The sequence below is a fragment of the Artemia franciscana genome, chromosome 5 (genome assembly GCF_032884065.1).
Source record: "Artemia franciscana chromosome 5, ASM3288406v1, whole genome shotgun sequence".
NCBI lineage: Eukaryota > Metazoa > Arthropoda > Branchiopoda > Anostraca > Artemiidae > Artemia > Artemia franciscana.
Window position 1 is genome coordinate 36,111,622 of NC_088867.1, and position 22,279 is coordinate 36,133,900.

The 22,279-nt window shown below is 35.1% G+C and overlaps 1 protein-coding gene across 7 annotated transcripts in view; it reads right to left on the minus strand.

Moving 5' to 3' along the window:
• Positions 1 to 779: 779 nt before the first annotated feature.
• Positions 780 to 22,279, minus strand: part of LOC136027341 (uncharacterized) — a 60,777-nt gene continuing 39,277 nt past the window's right edge. For 5 of the 7 annotated variants that reach the window (XM_065704490.1, XM_065704486.1, XM_065704489.1 and 2 more), the window contains 5 exons: positions 20,267 to 20,329; positions 14,166 to 14,234; positions 8,921 to 9,120; positions 6,586 to 6,990; positions 780 to 977 (listed from right to left, as the gene is read on the minus strand). In XM_065704490.1, the coding sequence (XP_065560562.1) occupies positions 868 to 977; positions 6,586 to 6,990; positions 8,921 to 9,120; positions 14,166 to 14,234; positions 20,267 to 20,329 (847 nt within the window). In that variant the 3' untranslated portion in view covers positions 780 to 867. The remainder of the gene's footprint in view (positions 978 to 6,585; positions 6,991 to 8,920; positions 9,121 to 14,165; positions 14,235 to 20,266; positions 20,330 to 22,279) is intronic. The other 2 variants (XM_065704491.1, XM_065704488.1) reach the window with 1 other exon arrangement.

Sequence of the window (22,279 nt, forward strand, 5' to 3'; positions counted from 1 at the left end):
GAAGACCCATGGAAGTTTGATTTAAACATACATGTCGCAAGGCAAACGAAGTAACGGTCTTCGATTTAAATATAGATAAGAAACGGTACTTGTTAATTAAACGAAATACACCAAAGAAGTGAAGTTAGCTTAACCTTAATGAAACATAACCTTTAGTTTATATATTAATATAATTTTGGGTATATATTTGTCCTTTAGGGGTTAGGGGTAAAACATTTGGGTAACATCCCTAGCTTAACAAACATGACAAATTTCTCATTTACTTGTAAAAAGCTTTCAATTTAGAATAACGTATGCGATTTTCAACGGCCCAGTAGAAAGATTCCAACGCAGCCGTTGAATCACTGTGACGCATTTCCTGTATTCTTGATTATTTGGTTTGACCTTGATTCTTTTTCTTCTGGCGATGTTTTCAAAAATAAAAATCTGTGTTGTCTTTGTTCCAAAGACGTTAATGAAATTAGTTTGACTGCCGTCATTCAAAGCGCGTGTGCTCTCAAGATTCACTAAAGAGTCGAGACAAGAATACCGATCAAACTACGTTATCGTGCATAAAATTTGAACTTTTTTGAATTAAACTATATCCGTATACCACTTGGTTGATCAGTTATTTTTTAGTTATATGGATACTGTCCAATTGACCATTATGCATTATACATCAGTAATGTATGAGCGTATTACATTTCAGATACATAAGTATGTAGAGTAAAACTCGCTCAACTAGGGTATAAAACACCTCAAACCTTCTTTCACACAAATTTGAAAACAAGCCTAGAAAATCGGTTAATCAAAACTTCATATTCAAAAATTCATATAAAAAATTACAATCAAAAGCAGTAGAGCCATAACATTGGCAGCCATTGTTTACTAAATATTGGTATGATGTTTTGGTAAAATATTTTTCTCCAATATGCGTAAAATCCGATTCTGAAGCTCAGCTACTGCAGGAGTGAGAGGACCACCAGGGATAAGAGAAGCTAAAAAGAGAGATTCAAGTCAAATTCACCCAGTTTCCAGTACTACAGTTTTTACCGCAAATTTAAAGTTTCCATGACCTTACTAAAGGTGAAGAAATTACCCTACAATCCTAAATTAGCATTTTTTTTTTTAGCATTTATAGAGCTATATCATTTTAAGTACAATTTCAAATTGAATCTGCTATGGTAATGTCTAGACCCTAATGTTTTCTTATCTCTTTGGCCTTACAAGAACTCTAGACCACAGTTCTCTATAGTTCTCTATAATAAAAAACCTGAAAGTACTAGATTCAATTTTTAACAAACTAAGACCACAGAAAGATTTAAAGATGGGCTGGGACAGTTGCTTTATTTAATTTCAAATTTAATTTATTTTCACCTTCATCTACAAATTTAGGAAATTATTTTTAATGAAATTTATTGCCCAATAAAATGCTAGAAAAAATATTGTTACGCGTTAAGCCGTTGCCAGCTGGTGGGGATCATGTTGAGTAAGATAACCAGCTAGTCTTGGTGTGAGAAGTTCGTTTAGATTAAGAGAAGAAGGAGGAACCCCGGTTCTTTTCTCATAATGGTTCCAGTGAGCTGCAACCTAGGAAAGATCGAACCTTGCTTCACAATACTCTAAGACTAAACAAAGTATCAACTAAAATGTTTACTGAGGGGGAATTCTTGTTGATGTTCGTTCGGAAATGGCAACTTTCGTCCAAATTCAACTGAAGATTAACTTAAGTTTACAAAAAGATATTTTCAGAAATCCCTAAAAGATTCAAAACCCCTCGAACATTATATAAAATGGATATAAATAGTACGACGTTGATATCATCATTAAAAAAAAAAAAAAAAAAAAACCGAAGGTTTATCCAAGGCTCCCTGTCTTAAAAACAAAAAAAAAAGTCTCATTTTGCATTGATAGCACTGATATTCTTCTCGCTTTTCGTTTTCCAAGGGAAAAACACCCAAAAAAGAACTGTGACTCGATATCCTTCTTCCCCACCTGCTTCACATCCATATAAAATGGATGGTCACAGAGGGACGAACAAGGGATCACGTACCTACTGGTATATCGGGACTGATGGCACCACTATAGCACCAGCAAAGGAATCAACAAAAATCTGTCGCCAGTTTTTGTCCATGTATGCTATTGATTTCTGTTGTCCTAGCATACATTTCTTTGGAGCAAATTCATCATCTGACAGGCCCCCTGTATAAATGGAGATATTATCAAGCCATTTCAATATTTACTGATCGCCCTAACCACCAAAATTAGCAATCACATCCCAATTTCAGATATCTTAAAATTTCCAGGTAACCTAAATTAGCAAGATACTGCCGTAATATAAAATAAAAAGAGACTTGACCCGAGTGCCTGTAAATAGGGTTGTTTAAGGCAGATGAGCCATGCATTCTTTTTATAAAAGAAGTTTAATTCTTAAGACTTTAGGTTTTTATTCTTGAGGGAGGGGGGAAGGAGAATGGTGCATTAAATGAAATTTTTTATCCGTTTTCGTCCGTCTATTCTAATGGCAACTGTTTTCATAAACGAGTGCATATGGAAATCCTACTTTCTTATCTATATTACTTTATTGATTTTTCTTGATCATCAAAATTAGCAATCATTATTCCTCTTTTTGAATACCTTTACTTTTCTCGGGGGCCAAAATTAGCAAGGCATTGTCCCAAATTTAGATCCAAAGAGGACATGTCTTAGTACCAAACAGCTGACTTCAGTTGTGCCACAAAAAGCATGAACTGGGAATTGGAAAATGATGCTATCGGAATTTTTTTTTTTTTATTTCAAACTCCTTATTATGGAAGAAAGAAGCTAACATTTAATGTTAGAATCATTGCTCGAGCGCAATAAAGAAAGCGACAACTAGCAATTAGCCAAATCAAGCTTGGAACTTAAAGGCCTATTCATAGTAAGATTACATAAAAAAAAACTAGTTTTTTTTAACTGAAAGTAAGGAGCGACATTAAAACTTAAAACGAACAGAAATTACTCCATATATGAAATGGGTTGTCCCCTCCGCAATCCCTCGCTCTTTACGCTAAAGTTTGACTCTTTGCCACAATTCTGCTTTTTAAAACAATTAAAAGCTTTAGCGTAAAGAGCGATCAAAATTTTGATCTGTTGACTTTGGAGAAAAAATGAGCGTGGGAGGGGGCCTAGGTGCCCTCCAATTTTTTTGGTCACTTAAAAAGGGCACTAGAACTTTTCATTTCCGTTAGAATGAGCCCTCTTGCAACATTCTAGGACCACTTGGTCGATACGATGACCCCTGGGAAAAAAAAAACAAACAAATAAACACGCAACCGTGATTTGTCTTCTGGCAAAAAATACGACATTCCACATTTTTGTAGATAGGAGCTTGAAAATTTTGCTACAGGGTTCTCTGATACGCTGAATGCGATGGTGTGATTTTCGTTAAGATTCTGTGACTTTTAGGGGGTGTATTTTCTAAAATAAGACAAATTTTCTCAGGCTCGTAACTTTTGATGACAAAGACCAAATTTGATGAAACTTATATATTTAAAATCAGCATGAAAATCCGATTCTTTTGATGTATATTTTAGCATCAAAATTCCGTTATTTAGAGTTTCGTTTCTATACTTATTGACGACATGACTGCCTGTCCATGGATTATTCTTTATGGTTGATTGTGTGTGGCTATGCTGTTTGACCTATGTGATTGTATGGATGAGTAGGGTTAAGGCCTCATTCAAGTGCTGGTCTATATTAATCACTAATTTAGGAAAACAGTCTTCCTTTTCTCCTTCTGTCTTTTTTTTTTTTTTTTTTTTTTTTTTTTTTTTTTTTTTTTTTTTTTGTGTTTGTGCTGTAGCATTGGTGATTTCTCTTTTCATGATATATATATATATAAGTGAATAAAAAGAATTGAAATGTTTGGAGGTACTATTGCAATTCTTCAAAGCTCTAGAACATTTTTGTGACAAGAAAAACAAGAACTATGTGAGACTTGAGATCAGGAGAAAAAGATAAGATAATTAAGCTATTAGTTTATTTTAATGTTTAAATTATCCATTGTGGATGGTAAAATCTGGTCACTAGGATCAGCTAATACCAAGTTTCGGAACGGGCTGAATTTCCTATCAGTAAAATCCCATTGTGAATGAGCTTAAGTCGTTTTTTAAGAATTTTTTTTTTTTTTTTACCAGGGTCTCATTTAAGCTTAACTTTCGTAAGTGAAGATTTTGGTATACAAGTCAATATGTTTAAAAAAATGTTCAATGGAAAAAGAATAGTAACTTTTTATATTATTAAATAAAAAACAAGTATTTTTAAACAAAAAGTAAGGAGCAACTTTAAACTCAAACATTAACTCAACATTAAAACTCAAAACTAGCAGAAATTATTTCGTATATGAAGGGGTTTCCCCCCTCCTTAATACTTTGCTCTTTATGCTAAAGTTTGTCTGTTTGTCCCAGTTTTTTAAGAACGGCTACTAAAACACAGGGGCCGCTTAGTTAGAATAGGAAGCTTTTTAAAAGAACTAAAAGCTTTAGCGTAAAGAGCAAGGTATTGATGAAGGGGCAACCCCTTCATTTACGGGATAATTTTTGCTCGTTTTTGAGTTTTAACGTTGCTCCTTACTTTCAGTTAAAAAGCCTGCTTTTTTTTATTTATTTTCTGATTGTTTTTTTTTTAAATAATGGCAATGAACCTGGCTCGCCTTCCATGAAATATCCCCCACCCTCATGAGAAAATCCTCCACGGAAATTTACTCTGGTAAAATACGCTTTCCCCCTCCATAAAATTCCCTCCAAACAGTTCCATCCTCACTGACCCCCCCCCACCCCGTAAAATTTCCTGCGGACGATTCAGCCTGAAAAATTCTCCTTAGCATACTTTCATTTGAAAAAGGCTTTAAATTTTAAAGACTTTAAAATTTAATCATACTTTCATTTGAAAAAGGCTTTAAATTTTAAAGACTTTAAAATTTAATTCAGGGAACTTCCTGGGAGGGTGTAAAGAGGCAGGCTTTGAATAAATTGGGATGGAGGAGGAGCGTGCGTAGTTGTGTTAGCCTCAGGCAGCCTGAGTTGTTAGTAGTAGTTAGTAGTGGTAGTTTAATTTCTAATCGTTTTCTCGACCACTCTGAAAATCCCCCTTCCCTGGTAATTTTTTCCAAGAAATCCAAACACGCTAAAAATAGCCCCCGGAACATCTCGACATGTAAAATTGAGTTGGCAAAGAGAAAGTAAACCAGATTCGTATAGGAATTCTGTCAAATTTCCCCACAGTAAAATCCCCCCCGGAAAATTTCACTCCTCAAGGAAAGTTTTCATTTTTGAAACCCGCTTGCAGCACAAATCCCCCCCCAAAAAAAATCTATATACTTCCGAATAATAAATACTATACTTAAACAATGGTCAAATTTCATAGCTTACAAGCCTCTCTCCATGGACTGTGGGGGGTCATTTTACCTCTAAAGACATAGTTATTGGATCTTTCAACTATATTGAATTACAGTACATTCACCGCTCTTTTATTATTCTCATAAAAGAGCGGTGAATGTACTATATATGGCTATCTCAAATTTTTTGATCGGATAATTTTTGGGGAAAAAGCGATGTGGGAGGGGGGCTAGTTGCTCTCCAATCTTATTGGTCTCTTTAAAAGGCCACTAAAACTTTTAATTTCCGTTCGAATGCATCCTTCCCGATTTTTTATGACTATTATTTCCATGCAAAAAAAAAAAAAAAAAAAAAAAAAAAAAAAAAAAAAAAAAAAAAAAAAAAAAAAACCAACACGCATCTGTGATCTTTCTACTGGCAAGAGATACAAAATTCCCAATTTTTGTATACAGGAGCTTGAAACTTCTACAATAGAGTTGTCTGATATGTTGAATCTGATGCTATGATTTTCATTAAGACTCCTTGATTTCTAGGGGGTGTTTCCCCCTAGTTACAAAATCAGACGAATTTTTTCAGGTTCGTAACTTTTGATGGGTATTACTGAATTCGATGAACCATATATATTTGAAATCAGCATAATAAGTTGATTCTTTTGGTGAATCTATCGATACAAATTCTTTTTTTTTCAGAATTATAGCTACTATTGAGCCGAGTCGCTCCTTAGTTACAGTTCGCTACCACGAGCTCTTAGATTATAGATTTAAGAAGTAAATATTGGAAAAGGAAGACACATTGAGACTAATTTTGACTTTAATTTTTGGAGAATTTTGGCCAAGAAGCATCACAAATCCAACACGGAACATTTTCTTATATTTCAGACTTAAAAAATTGTAAAATATATAGTTTTTCGTTTCTAAAATACCAATTGGAAAAAGATGGCTGCGTTTGGTGCTGCAGCCATAATTATCCCTTTTCTAAAGGTCTTTTTATGTAGCTCAGAGGAAATGTTTATGTACAGGCCAAGGGGGTATCCAGAATTTTTGTTCGGGGGGGGGGGAGGATTACTAATTTTTTTTTACAAAGGCATTAAAATTTATTTATATGGATTTTTTTATTATGTTCTAAGAAGTCAGACCAAAATTTCGAGGGAGAGGGGGGTTAAACCCTGAAACTCCTTCTCCTAGATACAGCCTTGGTACGAGCTTAGAAAATAACAATAAAACAAAACCTGGTAGAGGAGGTCCAAGGAGCTCATAAATTTTATCCGGATTATCATTGTACTTCTGCTTTATGGAAAGCTCCCTTTTTCCAAGGGCATACATAATGATTTTGTCATAGTCAGCAATCGTCAGTGGATATTTCGCAAGGAAACGGGTGAGCAGCAATTGCATGTCCGATGAATCACCTACACCACTTGCATTACTGGCCTTTTCTACTGCTTTCTGTTTCTCAACAATATCTTCATTGCTGATTGTAAGTCCATTTCTAGATTTTCCATGACAAAAACTTGTGGTTTTGTTAGTTGATTTAAGTAATTCGTCCAACGGGGCTTGAGAGGCACCCTCAGAAGCATTTCTCTTTCTGCAAGCGTTAGCAATGAACTGGATGCCGTGCTTTACTTGGATTGTCAAAGCTTTAAAATAAGAAAAAAATTACCAAAAGAAAGGTTTCATATTGAGGTAGGGATTAGAGCAAAACAAAACAAAGAAAAGTGATGTTTCCTTAGTCTGTATTGCTGAGTATTTGTAATGAAGGGATAGTAAACCTTTAAAAAAGATTGTCCGATTTTAGAAGTCCAAAATAATCATAATTTTCAATTTGATTGTTCAGTTTTTATAGATTTGAGATCAAGAATTACTTCTTATTTTTCAGTTTATCTGACATTTTAATGTGACCTGTTTCTTAATGTGTTTTTTTTTGTATTTACTTTTGTAATGTGTTGCTTTCCTTTTCACGAATGAAATTAGATTACTTTTTTTTGCTTTGACAGCTGAACCATAAAAATTGAATAGGCAGTTAAAGCACTGGAAAACTTAATTTTTTTCTGATTACAATTTTTTCAGAGTTTCCGAAATATTTAAATTTTAAATGTACTTGATGATCCTTCAATCCTTCAATTTGCTTTGGATTTCTTTTGGTTATCAGGTTCTAGTAACCCATGTTCTTTGTTTTGATAGTTGATCTTCACATCTCTTTTCGAGTAGCTTCGCTCACATTTTACGAAATAACATAAAAAAACGAAACAAGAGCAAATTTTATCGATCTGACACTCCTCAGATCTATCTTAGAATATATAATTTCCTCAACCCAATTCCCCTCTGTGCTATGCCCTTGAAAGTATATTCTGGAAATCCTGACATCCTCGATAGTAACGTATTAACAACTCTCCTTAAAGTCTATATGAACTTAAACTTGTATTAACTTACGAGATATAACATGGTGTTATAAATTTTTCAGTTTTAAAATTATGGAATTTCTTAGCAAGATATCCGAATAAAACGTTGGTGTAGTCCATTTAATTCTAATTAGTGAACTTTGAACACTAGTTTTGCATTTAACATTAGCTTTTCGTTCATAGTCGTGCATTTTTCACAATTCTTCTTTAATGATTTGAGTAAGATTTATTTTTTCGAGATTTTAAACTTTTTTAAATTTCAGATCTCTGGCTTGGCTTCTTGATCTTCAGATTGTATAGGTATAAGTTTATCCAATTCGTGAGTTTTTTCTGCTATCCTTATTCTTATTCGAGTTCTTGATTTCAAAAGACTCTGTGTTCTTCTAACTTTGAATATTGTTTATACGTGGCTGGTCTGCATCAAAGCTGACCTCGAACCCAAAGGAGAATTTTGCCTCTTTGACCGAAGGTGGGACAAGAACTGGCTTGAGATCCCACAGGGATGGGACCTAGACTGCTAAAGATGAAGCTCAATCGTTTAGGAACTATTGGATGCCAGGGAAGGCTCACAACCGTTGTCCTGGCCCACGCAGAAGATACTGTTTATATATTTCAATTCAAGAGTAAAATCTGTTGCTTCCTTAACTTTCATAACAAAGAGGAAAACACAAAAATTGAAATAAAATTTTGCACTAAATACAAACGCATAGTAAATGTGAAAATGAAGTTTTGTCATCCTGGATGTTTCTTGTGCTTTTCTTAATCGTCCCATTACCAGACTGGGGTAGCCTGTTGGACTCATAAGAATTTTTTTTGGATAGGGTGGCAGTAGGTTAGACGAGATTTTTATAATCTAATCAGTTACTGTTCAGTATTACAGAAGAGCTTGACCAGAATACGGGCCAGACAGATGATATGTGAGGCACAGTGTTTTCCCCCCGTAAACACATCACAGAATTAAAAATAAACGACGAATTTAGCATACGAAAATTTCTTGTGAACTATTCATAGTTTTTAGCCGCTCCTACTGAACTATGAATATTTTTCCAATTCTCCGCCACATACATTGGCGCATGCAATGCGCGAGGAAAAAACAGAAAAGAGAGAACTATGCAAATTCTGATTAGTACAAGAGAATCACATCGATAGAAATAGCTTAGCTGCTTACCTGATCTATCCCCCTTGAGATTTTGTATATTCATGGAACGCGTTTCAACATGGTAGCTCCCCAAATACACGGCAATCGTAAAATTCTGAAGCGCGGCGTTTTCTAGAGTGATAGTCAGATGAGCTGAAGAATTTAAAAACATTTTTTCAACTCTGATACCAAGTTCGGAAAGCTGGGACTCGATCTGATCAACAAAATCCCTAAAAAAAAGTCCAAAGTCAATTGAATATCTGAAATAAGTGCGAAGACCCATCTAGGTCGGAATAAAACAATTACATCATTTCAGGTTTATTTCATACTTATTGAGCGGATCGATTCGACCACGCTCCTATTCTCCAGGGAAAAGAAACAACCTAGAATTGCCATAAGTCCAACATTCAAATAAGTGCTAATAACTGAGATTTACCATTTAATCAGATGTGGAGGCACCCCTGTGGAGGCTTGTCAGAACCGTGCAACACTCAAAAATCATTTCCTAGCCATTAATTTCCATTAGATATGAAAATAAAATAAAACAGAATTTCGTAAAGACAAGAAAATTTTAACGAAAAACTGAAACCACAATTTATGAATTTTTCAACAACAAAAAACTACTGTGCTCCCTACTTCCACCTCTCTTATCACTAGAATTAAAGACAGATCACAATGAGACGTCTCCAAGATGTGAAATTTTACCAATCCATTGATCCCCTCACACTCTAGACGCAAATACAGAGCGGCACCTTTGAGACCCCCGAACTTGGATTATGGATGCCGTTCGTAAGATTTGTCAGGACACGTTAAAACAGGCTTAGATGGAAATCAATTACTGTCTGAAAGTTCGAACTTCGTCAAAAGGGCTCTCCAAACTATCAAAAAATTAGAAAATTTAATAGTAGACATATATTAATTCACTGTCCGCTTCCACCTCACCGATCACTAGATTATAGCAGAACCCTTAACGAGACCTTTCTAAGATGCCAATTAGGACGAAGTTAAATCTCTCTCTCTCTCTCTCTCTCTCTCTCTCTCTCTCTCTCTCTCTCTCTCTCTCTCTCTCCCTCTTTCTCTCTATCTTTCTCATTCGACCAGTTAAATGATATAATCAGCTAACTCTTGACAAAAAAAAAAATACTCTCAAATCCTTGTTGAAATCTGGACTAATATTAAGCCAGAAAAAAATTGGCCTCCCTTTTAAATTAACGCAAAGAACTGGAGGTTAAAGAGTGTGGCAGCCCCCTAATGTACAGGGTAATTTCTGTCCATTTAGAGTTTGAATGTCATTTCTTGAAACTGAAGAAAGGGATAAGGATCCAGAGTATTTTTAAACTTCAAGAGCTATGTCAATGCATTTTGATGTTCAGTAAGTCTTTTCTGCGACTGCTAGTGAGTGTGGCCAATGTAAAGTTGGTTAAGATAACAGAATGCTATGAACGCCATTCTCTAAATATTTGCGTGTATTATCTTTTCCAGCATCCAGCAGGGAGTAAAGCAAGAACTCAAAGCAAGTCATGCTATTGCATTTCGAAAAGTTCCTTTCAATTTTTAATTAAACAAAAAAAACAAGTTTTTTTAAATGAAAGTAAGGAGCGACATTAAAACTTAAAACGAACAAAAATTACTCCGTATTTGAAAGGGGCTTTTCCTCCTCAGCGCCCCACTCTTTACGCTAAAGTTTGACTGTTTCTCTTAACTCTACATTTTAAAACAGTAAAAAACTTTAGCGTTGAGGAGGAAAAGCCCCTTTCATATACGGAGTAATTTTTGTTCGTTTTAAGTTTTAATGTCGCTCCTTACTTTCATTTAAAAAACTTGTTTTTTTTTGTTTAATCTCTGGACGTTTTTTTAATTTATGCATTTTTTATATCTTGGCTCTCCACGCATAAATAATTCAAACGAAAATTGCATATTAATTTTTTTGGGGGCTAAATGGCTTTTACATAGTTTTAATCGGAAGATTTTGGAAAAAAGGAGCGAGAGAGGAGGCCTAGTTGCCCTCCAATTTTTTGATTACTTAAAAAGGCAGCTATAACTTTCTATGTTCGTATGTTTTTATTGCGTATAAGAGGGGGCTCACCCCTCGTCGATACCTCGCTCTTTACACTAAAGATTAAAATTTTATCCAAATTCCTTAAGAATGACCCCTGAATCACAAAGGCCGTAGAATAAATAGTTGAAATTACTAAAAATACTTTAGCATAAAGAGCGAGGTATTACGAGGAGGTAAACCCCTAATATGCGTAATAATTTCTGTTCGTTTTAAGTTTTAATGCTGCTTCTCACTTTCAGTAGAAAAAACTTTTCATGTTTATTTTTTCATTGTTTTTTTTTAAATAATGCTAGAAAATCCTGCGCCCCCTCCATTGAAAGTCTCTTCCCCGATAAAACGTTCCTCCATTGAAAGATCCTACCACGTAATCCCCCTTCAACTCTCCCCACAAACCAAAAAAATCCCCCCTGAAAACGTCTGTACACTTCCCAGCAACCATTACTATATGTAAATTAAATAAAAAAAACTAGTTTTTTTAACTGTAAGTAAGGAGCGACATTAAAACTTAAAACGAACAGAATTTACTCCGTTTATGAAATGGGTTGTCCCCTCCTCAACGCCTCGCTCTTTACGCTAAAGTTTGACTCTTTGCCACAATTCTTCTTTTTAAAACAATTAAAAGCTTTAGCGTAAAGAGCGAGGCGTTGAGGAGGGGACAACCCATTTCATATACGGAGTAATTTCTGTTCGTTTTAAGTTTTAATGTCACTCCTTACTTACAGTTAAAAAACTAGTTTTTTTATTTAATTTCTGAAGGTTTTTGAATTAATGCATGTTTGATTTTGGCTGTCCACCATAGGACTTGTCCAATCTTATTGAATTTTTTGTAGTGAATCAGATTAACAGATTATTAAAATGAAATTTGCATATTAATTCCTTTTTTGGCTAAATGACTTTCTTTTGGTTTTGATCAGACGATTTTGAGAAATAAGGGGTGGGGAAGATGGCCTAGTTGCCCTCCAATTTTTTGGTTACACAAAAAAGCAACTATAACTTATAATTTTTAACTAACGTTTCTATTAGTAAAAAATATACGTAACTTAAGATTTAACTTACGTAACAAACTTTTATATTCTTATGTTTTTTATTATGTATATAAGGGGGTTTGTACCCTCGTTAATGCCTCGCTCTTTACACTAAATCGTAAGTTTTGTCCCAATTCTTTAAGAATGACCCCTGAATCAGAAAGGCCGTAGAGTAAATAGTTGAAATTACTATAAAACTTTAGCATAAAAAGCGAGGTATTTATCTCCTCCTAAATATCTCGCTATTTACGCTAAAGTATATTTAGAGCCCCTCATATGCGTAATAATCTCTGTTCGTTTTAAGCTTCAATGCTACTCCTTATTTTCTCCTTAATTGAAAAAAACTTTTTCATGTTTATTTTTTTATTGTTTTTTTTATAGTAGTTTTAGAAAATCCTGCGTCATTTCATTGAATTTCTTTTCCCCCATGACATATTTCTCTAAGGAAAGATCCTCCCACATAGCCCCATCCCCAAAACCCAAAAAATCCCCCTGAAAACGTCTCTATACTTCCCAATAACGATTATTATATGTAAACGCTGGTCAAAGTTTGTAACTTGCAGCCCCTCCCCCAGGGACTGTGGGGGAGTAAGTCATTCCCAAAGACATAGTTATTATGGTTTTTGACTATGCGGAACAAAATGGCTATTTCAAAATTTTGATCCGTTGACTTTGGAGAAAAAACGAGCGTGGTAGAGGGTCTAGGTGCCCTCCTATTTTTTGGTCACTTAAAAAGGACACTAGAACTTTTCATTTCCGTTAGAATGAGCCCTCTTGCGACATGCTAGGACCACTGGGTCGATACGATGACCCCTGGGAAAAAAAACAACAAACAAATAAACACGCACCCGTGATTTGTCTTCTTGGCAAAAAATACGAAATCCCACGTTTTTATAGATAGGAGCTTGAAATTTTTGCTATAGGGTTCTCTGATACGCCGAATGCGATGGTGTGATTTTCGTTAAGATTCTATGACTTTTACGGGGTATTCCCCCTATTTTCCAAAATACAGCAATTTTTCTCAGGCTCGTAACTTTTGATAAAAAAGACTAAATTTGATGAAACTTATATATTTAAAATCAGCATGAAAATCCGGTTCTTTTGATGTATATTTTACCATCAAAATTCCGTTTTTTAGAGTTTCGTTTACTATTAAGCCGGGTCGCTCCCTACTACAGTTCGTTACCACGAACTGTTTGACACAGGTCAAAGTTTGTAACTTGCAGCCCCTCCCACGGCGACTGCGGGGGATTAAGTCGTCCCCAATGACATAGTTAATAGGTTATTCAACTATGGTGAATAAAATGGCTATCTCAGAATTTTGATCCGGTGACTTTGGGGAAAAATGAGCGTGGGAGGGGGCCTAGGTGCCCGCTAATTTTTTTGGTCACTTAAAAAGGGCACTAGAACTTTTAATTTCCGTTAGAATGAGCCCTTTTGCGACATTCTAGGACCACTGAGTCGATACGATCACCCCTGGGAAAAACAAACAAACAAAAAAAAACAAACAAACACGCATCCGTGATTTGTCTTCTGTCAAAAAATGCTAAATTCCACATTTTTGTAGATAGGGGCTTCTATAGTAAGGTTCTGATACGCTGAATCTAATGGTGTGATTTTCGTTAAGATCGTACGACTTTTAGGGGGTATTTCCCCCTATTTTCTAAAATGAGGCAAATCTTCTCAGGCTCGTAACTTTTGACGGGTAAGACTAATCTTGATGAAACTTATACATTTAAAATCAGCATTAAAATGCAATTCTTTTGATGTAACTATTGGCATAAAAATTCCATTTTTTTGAGTTTTGGTTACTATTGAGCCGGGTCGCTCCTTACTACAGGTCGTTACCGCGACGAACTGTTTGATTCAGAAACGGTATGTGGCAGAGATCCAACAAAGCTCTGTTGTTGGATGTCCTGATAACGAGAATTTAGAATTTAAAAACCCCTTTCCATCCCGTGAAGGGCTGGGTTCTGATCTTCAAAAGGCATAACAAGTGAACTAAATTTTAATTCCCGCCGTGTTTGGTCGCGATCTAAGTAAGTAACCTGGTAGCTACTAAATATCTCGTAATGCTAAGAGTACTTTAATTTACATTCTTATAAAAAAAAATATAACTTAAACCCAAAGACAAAATTATTAAATGTTAAAAATAAGTCGAAAAATTGAATACTTAACAACTGAATCTTACTTAGTTGAAGGGTTTGGATCTGTTCCAATAATAACACAATCTTTCTTCCCACCTTCCAGTTCTTGCAACCTGAAACATAAAAATCAAAATTAAACTCATGGTTATGTACTTATACTCCTCTACTTCATCCCTAGGCCGCTAATTTACCTTTGAAACCAATTGTTCCGGCTTTATCCAGGGTAAAGAATTTTTTTTTGTGCATGTAGAAGAAAGACTTGTATAACAGATAAAATGTGCTGGGGTTCAGTTTCAGAAGGAAATGATATGGAAGCAAAGACAGAAGTGATGAAATCGTAGCATTCTTATGTGCTCTAGGGAATTCAGCCCTTAACATCCCTTCCTTCTGAGGGATCTTAGAAAAAATTGGTCAGTAATATAAGTGCTGCAGAGTGACACCGGTTGTTGTAACTGCAGCAGCTGCAACCTAGCAAAGAGCGAACTACAGTCTATAAAACGTGATTCAGAATGATAGCTAACTTTATAGGTCTATGTTAATAGTAAAACCTTCAAAAAATCGAAAAAGAGCTTGAAAGTTGCGGCAGATTCAAGTGAAAGAAAGAGTATCGTTTTTTACTTGAGCAGAAGGGATGTCTCCTTTTTTTGCCAAAGTTAGTATGCTAAAACCAGGCAACGCCATTAAAGTCAAAATCAGAATCTGAGGAAAGCATAACTTCCAAGTATCAGTACCCACTCGTAAAACTGAGAAGATTCCCTACAAACTGTCCTCGAAACAAGTATAGCTTGAAAAGTAGAAAGCGTCAGAAGTTCTTTCCTCTTGGGATTCTAGGCCCACTTTGAATTATTATTATTTCCTAATTAGGACCTACCCCTTAGCTAGGTCATCGAAAACTCTAGAATTGGCTTATGATACGCATTAATTCAAACTTAGTCAAACTTGGCTTAATTGAGTAAAAAAAACTTTTCCGAATGGTCTGCGTACCAATGGTCCTACTATGGTACCTACGGTACCTAATGGTACTTCAGCAGACCAATGGTCTGCGTAGCATAGGAACCGATATCCTGATTCTCTGCCTTAGGCCAGGAGTGCAGTTCGTGGTTGGAGGGCTTCTTTTAAAAATTCCCCTAAGGAGATAACCCTTAGTATAGAATTTTTATTACAAATCTATAATAAATGATTGTTGATTAGGGTGTTAGTTAGTAGCCAAGACCCTGATTAACATCTTAATCAACACCTACTGACACCCTAGTTTAGATTGAAGATCAACTCCTGGAAACTTAAATTTCCTATAAACAAATTTTCAACTTCCTGAGATGTCAGTGTCTCAGAGGGGAGGGAGGATTTAGTTGAAAAACTGAAAACGAAATCTGTCCAAGACTATGGGACTATTTATCACGGATATTTCACTACTGTAACAGTAGATAACTGGAGCGTTAGAATTATTTATCACAGAAAAAGCTTACTCGTTTCGCCTTTTAGTCGAAATATCGGGCATTGTCTCGATTATTTCGGCTTCCGATAGTGATCCGCGTGGTGACCGTTCAAACGTCATAGGCAGTGATTGTGCCAACTTCGTCGCAATAGTACCTGACCAGTTCTGAACCTTTTTGTCGGCAAGGAAAATTAAATGAAAATACCAGTGTGCTCTAAAGCCCGTAGTAATATTAGGAGACGCGATATTTTCTTACTCATGTTCAAATTGTGATCGAAATTCAAAAAAAAATTGATCAAATATCGTATAACTATTTCAAAAGTTAGTTCGAATGTTTATATATCCATTACAAATTGTGCAACTTGCGCAGAACGAATTCCCCCATACATATAAACATAGAGCTACATGTATAGAACGTTTTATGCTATATTCACTTACAAAAAAATTTTCTCGTTAAAAGAAAAATGCCAGGAAGATGCCTATTCATTCTTTTAAGAGAGTAAGAGAGAGAAGCACTCCCGTGACAACAAATAAAAGAAAATCATGTTGAATTCTTTGGTTTTCATCGCCAAAGTTAAATAAAGATCTTGTTGCAAGGTTTATTGTGCGCATTAAAAAGAAGCAGCGAAAATTAATTTGTTTTCTGCAGGCTAGTCATAGTATTGTCTGCTCCAAAGAAAACAAACTATGTAGATCTCGTTTTGTATTTTCAGTAAAGCATTAGTTTTTAGAATTCTGCAGGTGTTGGAAAACATTACGAATCCATTTATTTTACCCGGTTTTGAAGATATACATTACATAATCGACGATGTAATGACTTTGTTCCTTTTGAGTTTCAACTTCTCTCTTTACTTCTGAAAAAACTTCTTGCTTTTGAAATTTTACATATCAAACAGTCAGTCTAATTCCATTAGTTATTTTCAGCACTCTTGGTTATCCAGTTGATTTTTATTGTGACGTTATGACAAGTTAAAACACGCTGCTCAAACCAAAAATTGTCTTTTGCGCAAATGACACTCCACCCATTTAGAAGGCTCACGGGCGATAACCCCACTCCTGTTTGAGGTAATTTCTGCTTTTTTTTATTATTCATTGTTATATCAGTTCATTTTGGGTCTCAATTATCCATTGATAGTAATTTATGTTCGTTTTAAGTTTGAATCATCACTGACTTTATTTGAGCTCGTCTTTGGTTTAATGGAGATAATTACTTTTCATAGAAAATCTTTTCTGAAAATTTTCTCAATTTAAACAAAAATAATTATATTAATAGTAGATAACTTCGAAGACCACACTGCCTTTCCATGACGAAAGTAAAACAGTTCAAAATAGGGATGATACCTTTTTATTGACAGTGAATAGATATAAAATTATTTAACCGGATATTTCGAACACATCTACAGTGTTCATCATCAGCAGTCATGAATAAAAACATGAATCATGAATAAAAGACATGAATAAAAATAAACAAAATTTATACCTAATAAACTAATTACATATAGTTTATTGTTTTTATTTTTTTCAATACAATAGCGGAGGCAAATCTCTTTGACCTTTTCGGTTCCGGTTCATTAGAATCATCTGACATATTACGTGGACAGAGGTCATAGCTCTTAGGTGAGGTGATATTTACTTTATTTGACATCAGTAAATTATCATAAATTGAGTTCAATCCAAATTCACCTGTATCTCTGTTTATGGAATTATTCTTGAATAGATTTTTTTTTTAATTTCGATTGTTTCCCTGAAAATTTGCCTTAAACCTTAGTCCTTAGAAATCAAAGAAAAATTTTGGGATTTTATAAAATCCCATGTACTTGTGGAAGCTCTTATGTGGGACGTACTAACCAGAATTTAAAAACGAGATTGCTACAACATCATAATTATATTTCATCGTCTTTAAAGCAAAATACCAAACCTGGAGATTTCACGTCGGCCCTCTCGGAACATATCTTTAATTTTCCATATCATTTTATTTTGTTGGGCAACTCATTTATTTTGTTGGGCAACTAGGCCACCTCTCCCGCCAATTTTTTCCAGAAATCGTTCGATCAAAATTTTAAGATGGCCGATTTGTTCTTCATAGTTGTAGGGCTCAATAACTATGCCCATGGGTATAACATTTTCACCCCCCTCCACACACACAGCCCCAGGGAAAGGTATTTTAAGTTATATAAAATCTTAGGATGCATGCATACATTGGAGGGGGAGAAAAAAATTTTCTGCTGGAGGGTTTTCCATGGGGAGGGAGGTTTCCAGGGAGTGAACTTGTCAGGAGAAATTATAAACTGCGGAAATTTGTTAGAATTCTTATACAAATTTTTTATGTCTTTCTTTCTGTTTTCCGTCTCATTTTTACGCACGGAGTGGTTAAGAGTAATTTTCCGGGGTAACATTTCACAGAAAAATCGACATGCAACAAGTTTGTCAAACAAAAATCAGCACGCGACACCTTCAAATAAAAACAATGTTCATTATATCGCTTATAAATTTTCTTTTTGATGGAAAAAGGTTAAAAACAATTGGGTGTGATAATGTGCGCCAGAAGGACGTCATCAGGGCTGGTATATTGTGCCACACTGGTTGCGGATGCTAGAAGTCATCAAAAGAAGCTCTAATGAGTTTTTTCATTAAGTTTTAAATGATCGATCCTAATGTAAACAAATATTCTTGCAGGAAAATTCTCTAAAAATGTCATATGTGTGATGATTCTTGCTAGATGGTGCCGTGTGTAAGCTATTGAGTGTCACAGATTGGGGATTTCCATGGAACATCGCAATCTAGCAATGAAATTGCAAGTTTCTGCTGTTCAAAAAGAGCAAAGGTTTGGTTTTAGTTTTTTAGTTTATAAAATTATTTTTTTGTGAAAAGGGTTAAAAAAATTTAGGTGTGATAATATGCGCCAGAAAGGTGTTATCAGGGGCTGGTACGTCGTGCCACGCTGGCCTTAATTGCTAGGAGTCATCAGAAGAAACACTAACGGGGATTGTTTCTTTGTTTCAACGCTCGATTCTGGTGCAGAGAAATATTTTTGGAGGAAAATGCCCGAAAAATGTCATTTTTGTCATAATATTTGCTAGAGGGTGTTGTGTCTCAGCTATTCAGTGTCAAAAGCTAGGTATTGTCATGGAACATCACAATCTAGCCATGAAATGGCAAGTTTCAGCTGTTCAAATCAAAAAATGATCTTTTTTAGTCTATAAATTTTTATTTGAGGGGGAAATGTTGAATAGCCCCTAGGTGTCATAATGTGCGCGAGAAGGTTGTCATCAGGGGCTGGTATATTGTGCAACACTGGCCTCAATAGCTCGGAGTCATTGAAGAAACGATAAATGGTATTTTTTTCATTAAGTTTAAATGGTCGATTCTTGTTTAAACAAATATTTTTGCAGAGAATGTCCGAAAAAATTTCGTATGTGTGACAATGCTTGCTAGAAGGTGTTGTGTATCAGCCACTGAGTGTCACGGGCCCAGAATTACCATGGAACATCGCAATTTAGGAATGAAACGGCAAGTTTCACCTGTTCAAATTAAAACAATGGCCATTCTTAGTTCACAAATTTATTTTTTGAGGAAAATGTTGGCTACATTTTGCCAAGCTGGCGTTAATTGCTAGGATTCATCAGAAGAAGCACTAGTTAGATTTTCCATTAAATTTAAAACATCGGTTCTAGTGTAAACGAATATTTTTGAAGGAAAATGCCTGAAAAAAACCATATGTGTGAAAAACACTATTATATAAAAAGACGTTAAGATCAACTTGTAATAATTTCTGATAATACTCTTTAAAGCATTACTTAACATGCAGGTGCATTCTGAATTAAAGCAATTTCTAGTAATCGATTTTCCTTCTGCGTATCAGCTATTACAATCATATGGAAACACATAATCAATAGCTTAATCATGCTAGTGTGCGAGACAGGGGTTTTTCCAAGCGTTGAATAGGTTATGATGTAAAATGTTTTAGCAAAATCAAAATGTTAGAATGACCTTCATAGTCCAGATGTCCAAGGCACAGTTCTATTGAGGGGCAGTCCCTTTCAATTACTAATTTGGCCAAAAAATGTTTGGAATATAAAGGTTCCCTGAGAAAACCGTCTTGAAAGAAAATGGAACCTCAAAAAAACGCATTCAAGGGAAAAAACGCCTTAAAATAAAATCAAATCCTGAAGAAAATAATCTCTGAAAGTATTATGTAGCATCCCACGCGTATTCCACCATTACTTCACTCCCAATAAATCTACCAAGTCAGGTAAGATTACATTACCCCCAATAAATCTAGCAAGGCACGCGAGATTGCGTCACATCCCTCATGTGCATCTTCTTTACGTAACACCTATGTGTATTTCGCCGCTCAGTTACAACCGGGACTTCCCCGCATGACTAGCGGTCTCTAACACATCCTATTATTTAAGACCCCTAACCCTATTACATAACAACCAAATGTAAGATGCAAAAGTAAAAACTCGCTATGACGTAGCATGCACCTGCTGGCTGTCATAGAATAGTGGGATAGAGATGACTTTAAAAGCAGGGATAGGGCTGTCATGGAATGCCGGAAGGAGGCCGTCATAAAAGTCATTATGCTATCACTACTAAGAGAGACACTATAAATAAAAGCTATAATTGAAAAAACAAGAAACAGGCCAGTAAAATTAAAAAAAAAAACGGGAAGTAGAAAAAAAGTTATAAGGAGTAAACAAAACTTACTGGTATACATCAATTTCTTCCATATGTTCCATTTCCACTGTAGACTGACCATCAAAATCGGAACTAGGAATAATTTTATGTAATTACATGAAGTAAATAAAAGAAATTGAACCGGCTTCCGCATTTCCTTTGAATAGAATATAAACATGAGGGGTTGGCAAGGCTGATGCAATGCGGATTAAGGAAGGTCACCAGAAACCTGGCCCCGTCCTTTATAGTCATAATCACGTTTCAGCAATGATTTCCGAATAAAAAACTTTCAAAGGAAATATGAAAATGGAACCTAAAGCAAGCAGAAATAGAGTCATAAAAACTCTTAACAAAAGTCAACAGAAATAACTATTCACTTATTTAATTGGCTATGTTTCTTAAGTCTAGAAAAACCCTGTTTATTTTTATATATTAATTTAAGAATCTGAATTTAGAGAAAAAATTTTGCAAACAAAAGTAAAGAACAATCTAAATATAAGACGATCGAAAGTAAAGTAAAGTAGTAACTAAAATGTAAAACAGCCATCAATCAGCGTGAATAAATAAGTGAAATCCAAAACAAACAGAAATTGCGATAAATAATGAAGTTAAACTTAAAACGAACAGTAACTATAGCAAACAGGAGTTTGCCTAACGCCCCTTGTGACTTGTAAAGACCCGAAAGTCACTTGCACTTTACTAAAACATTTCTTATTTTGAAATCTGAGTTTTGCATGTCATAACAGCAAATAAAAAGAAAATTATAATATTGACCAAAATTCTGAAAAGGTCTCATGAAGTGCAGATTGTCAGCTTAATATATATATAGATGTTCATTCCCAGAAGTCTAAACTAGTTTGCATTGATTAACGTTGTAAAAGAGAAAACCTTTTAAATGTATTTGAAAGCGTTTATAAACATATATAAGTTTAAAATATATTTTTTAACATTTACGTTTAAAACGTTTTAAATGTCTTTTCAGTAAAGTGCATATGGATTTCGACATACCCAGTCGCAAGGAGTTGTCGCGGTCCCCAATAGTTGCATCCCCATTCGCAAGTAGTCACAAGTAGTTTAGTTGCAGTCAAAAGAAGTTGTGGTTGCAAGTAGTCACGTTCGCAAACAGTCATCGCGGCAGTCACAAGTAGTCACAACCAAAAATAGTCGCAATCTTGAGGTAGTTGACATAGTTGAGTCACAAGCAGTTTCGGTTGAAGTCATAAGTAGTTACCCTCATATTTCTCGGTAGACAAATAACAAGTAGTTGTAATAACAAGAAGTCGCACGTAGTTACAGTCACAGTAAAAAGTAGTTGCAGTCGCAGATACAAGAGATCGCAGTTACTAATAGTCGCCGAAACAAGTAGTCATAGCCGTAAATAGAGGCAATCGCAAGTAGTTTTAGTCATAAGTAGTCGCAATCCAAACTGGTCACTGTCACAATTAGTCGCAAGTAGTTACGATCACGGTCGCGAGTAGTCCCAGTTCAGTAGTTGGCAGGGTTGTCAAGTGCCGACGTCAAAAAAAGTGCAGATCAAGGCCAAAAAAGAGTACAAATTGTTAAAAAAGAATCCGGGTCGAAAAATTTCCGCGCGCGCGCAACCGTCTTCACTGGTCGGACAACTCTTACGCTATTTAAAAATAATTATCAATTATCCTACGATCAATCAACTCACTACCTTTTAATTTTTCCAACGTATTTAAATTAAAGTTAGGAGGACTTCCTACTTAAATCAACCTCTAAATATTGGGTTAGATAATGATTTTCATTATTTTTTTAGCTTAAAAGGCAATGCTCTGCTTAAACTTTGCTGATGTTTATTTTGATTGCTTAGATCTTTAACTGAACTATAGTTGACTTCATCAAATGTTAGATAAAGTTTTGTCTCCGTTTTATCCAAATGTTTTTAAAAGAATATAAGAAGTTTAAGTAACTAGTCATGAACAATAGCTGACATCACTGTAGTCAAGGAGCATTAAACCTAGCAGCGATAAAAATGGTGATAAACAATTGTCTGTCACACAAAATAATTCTTCTTTTTCC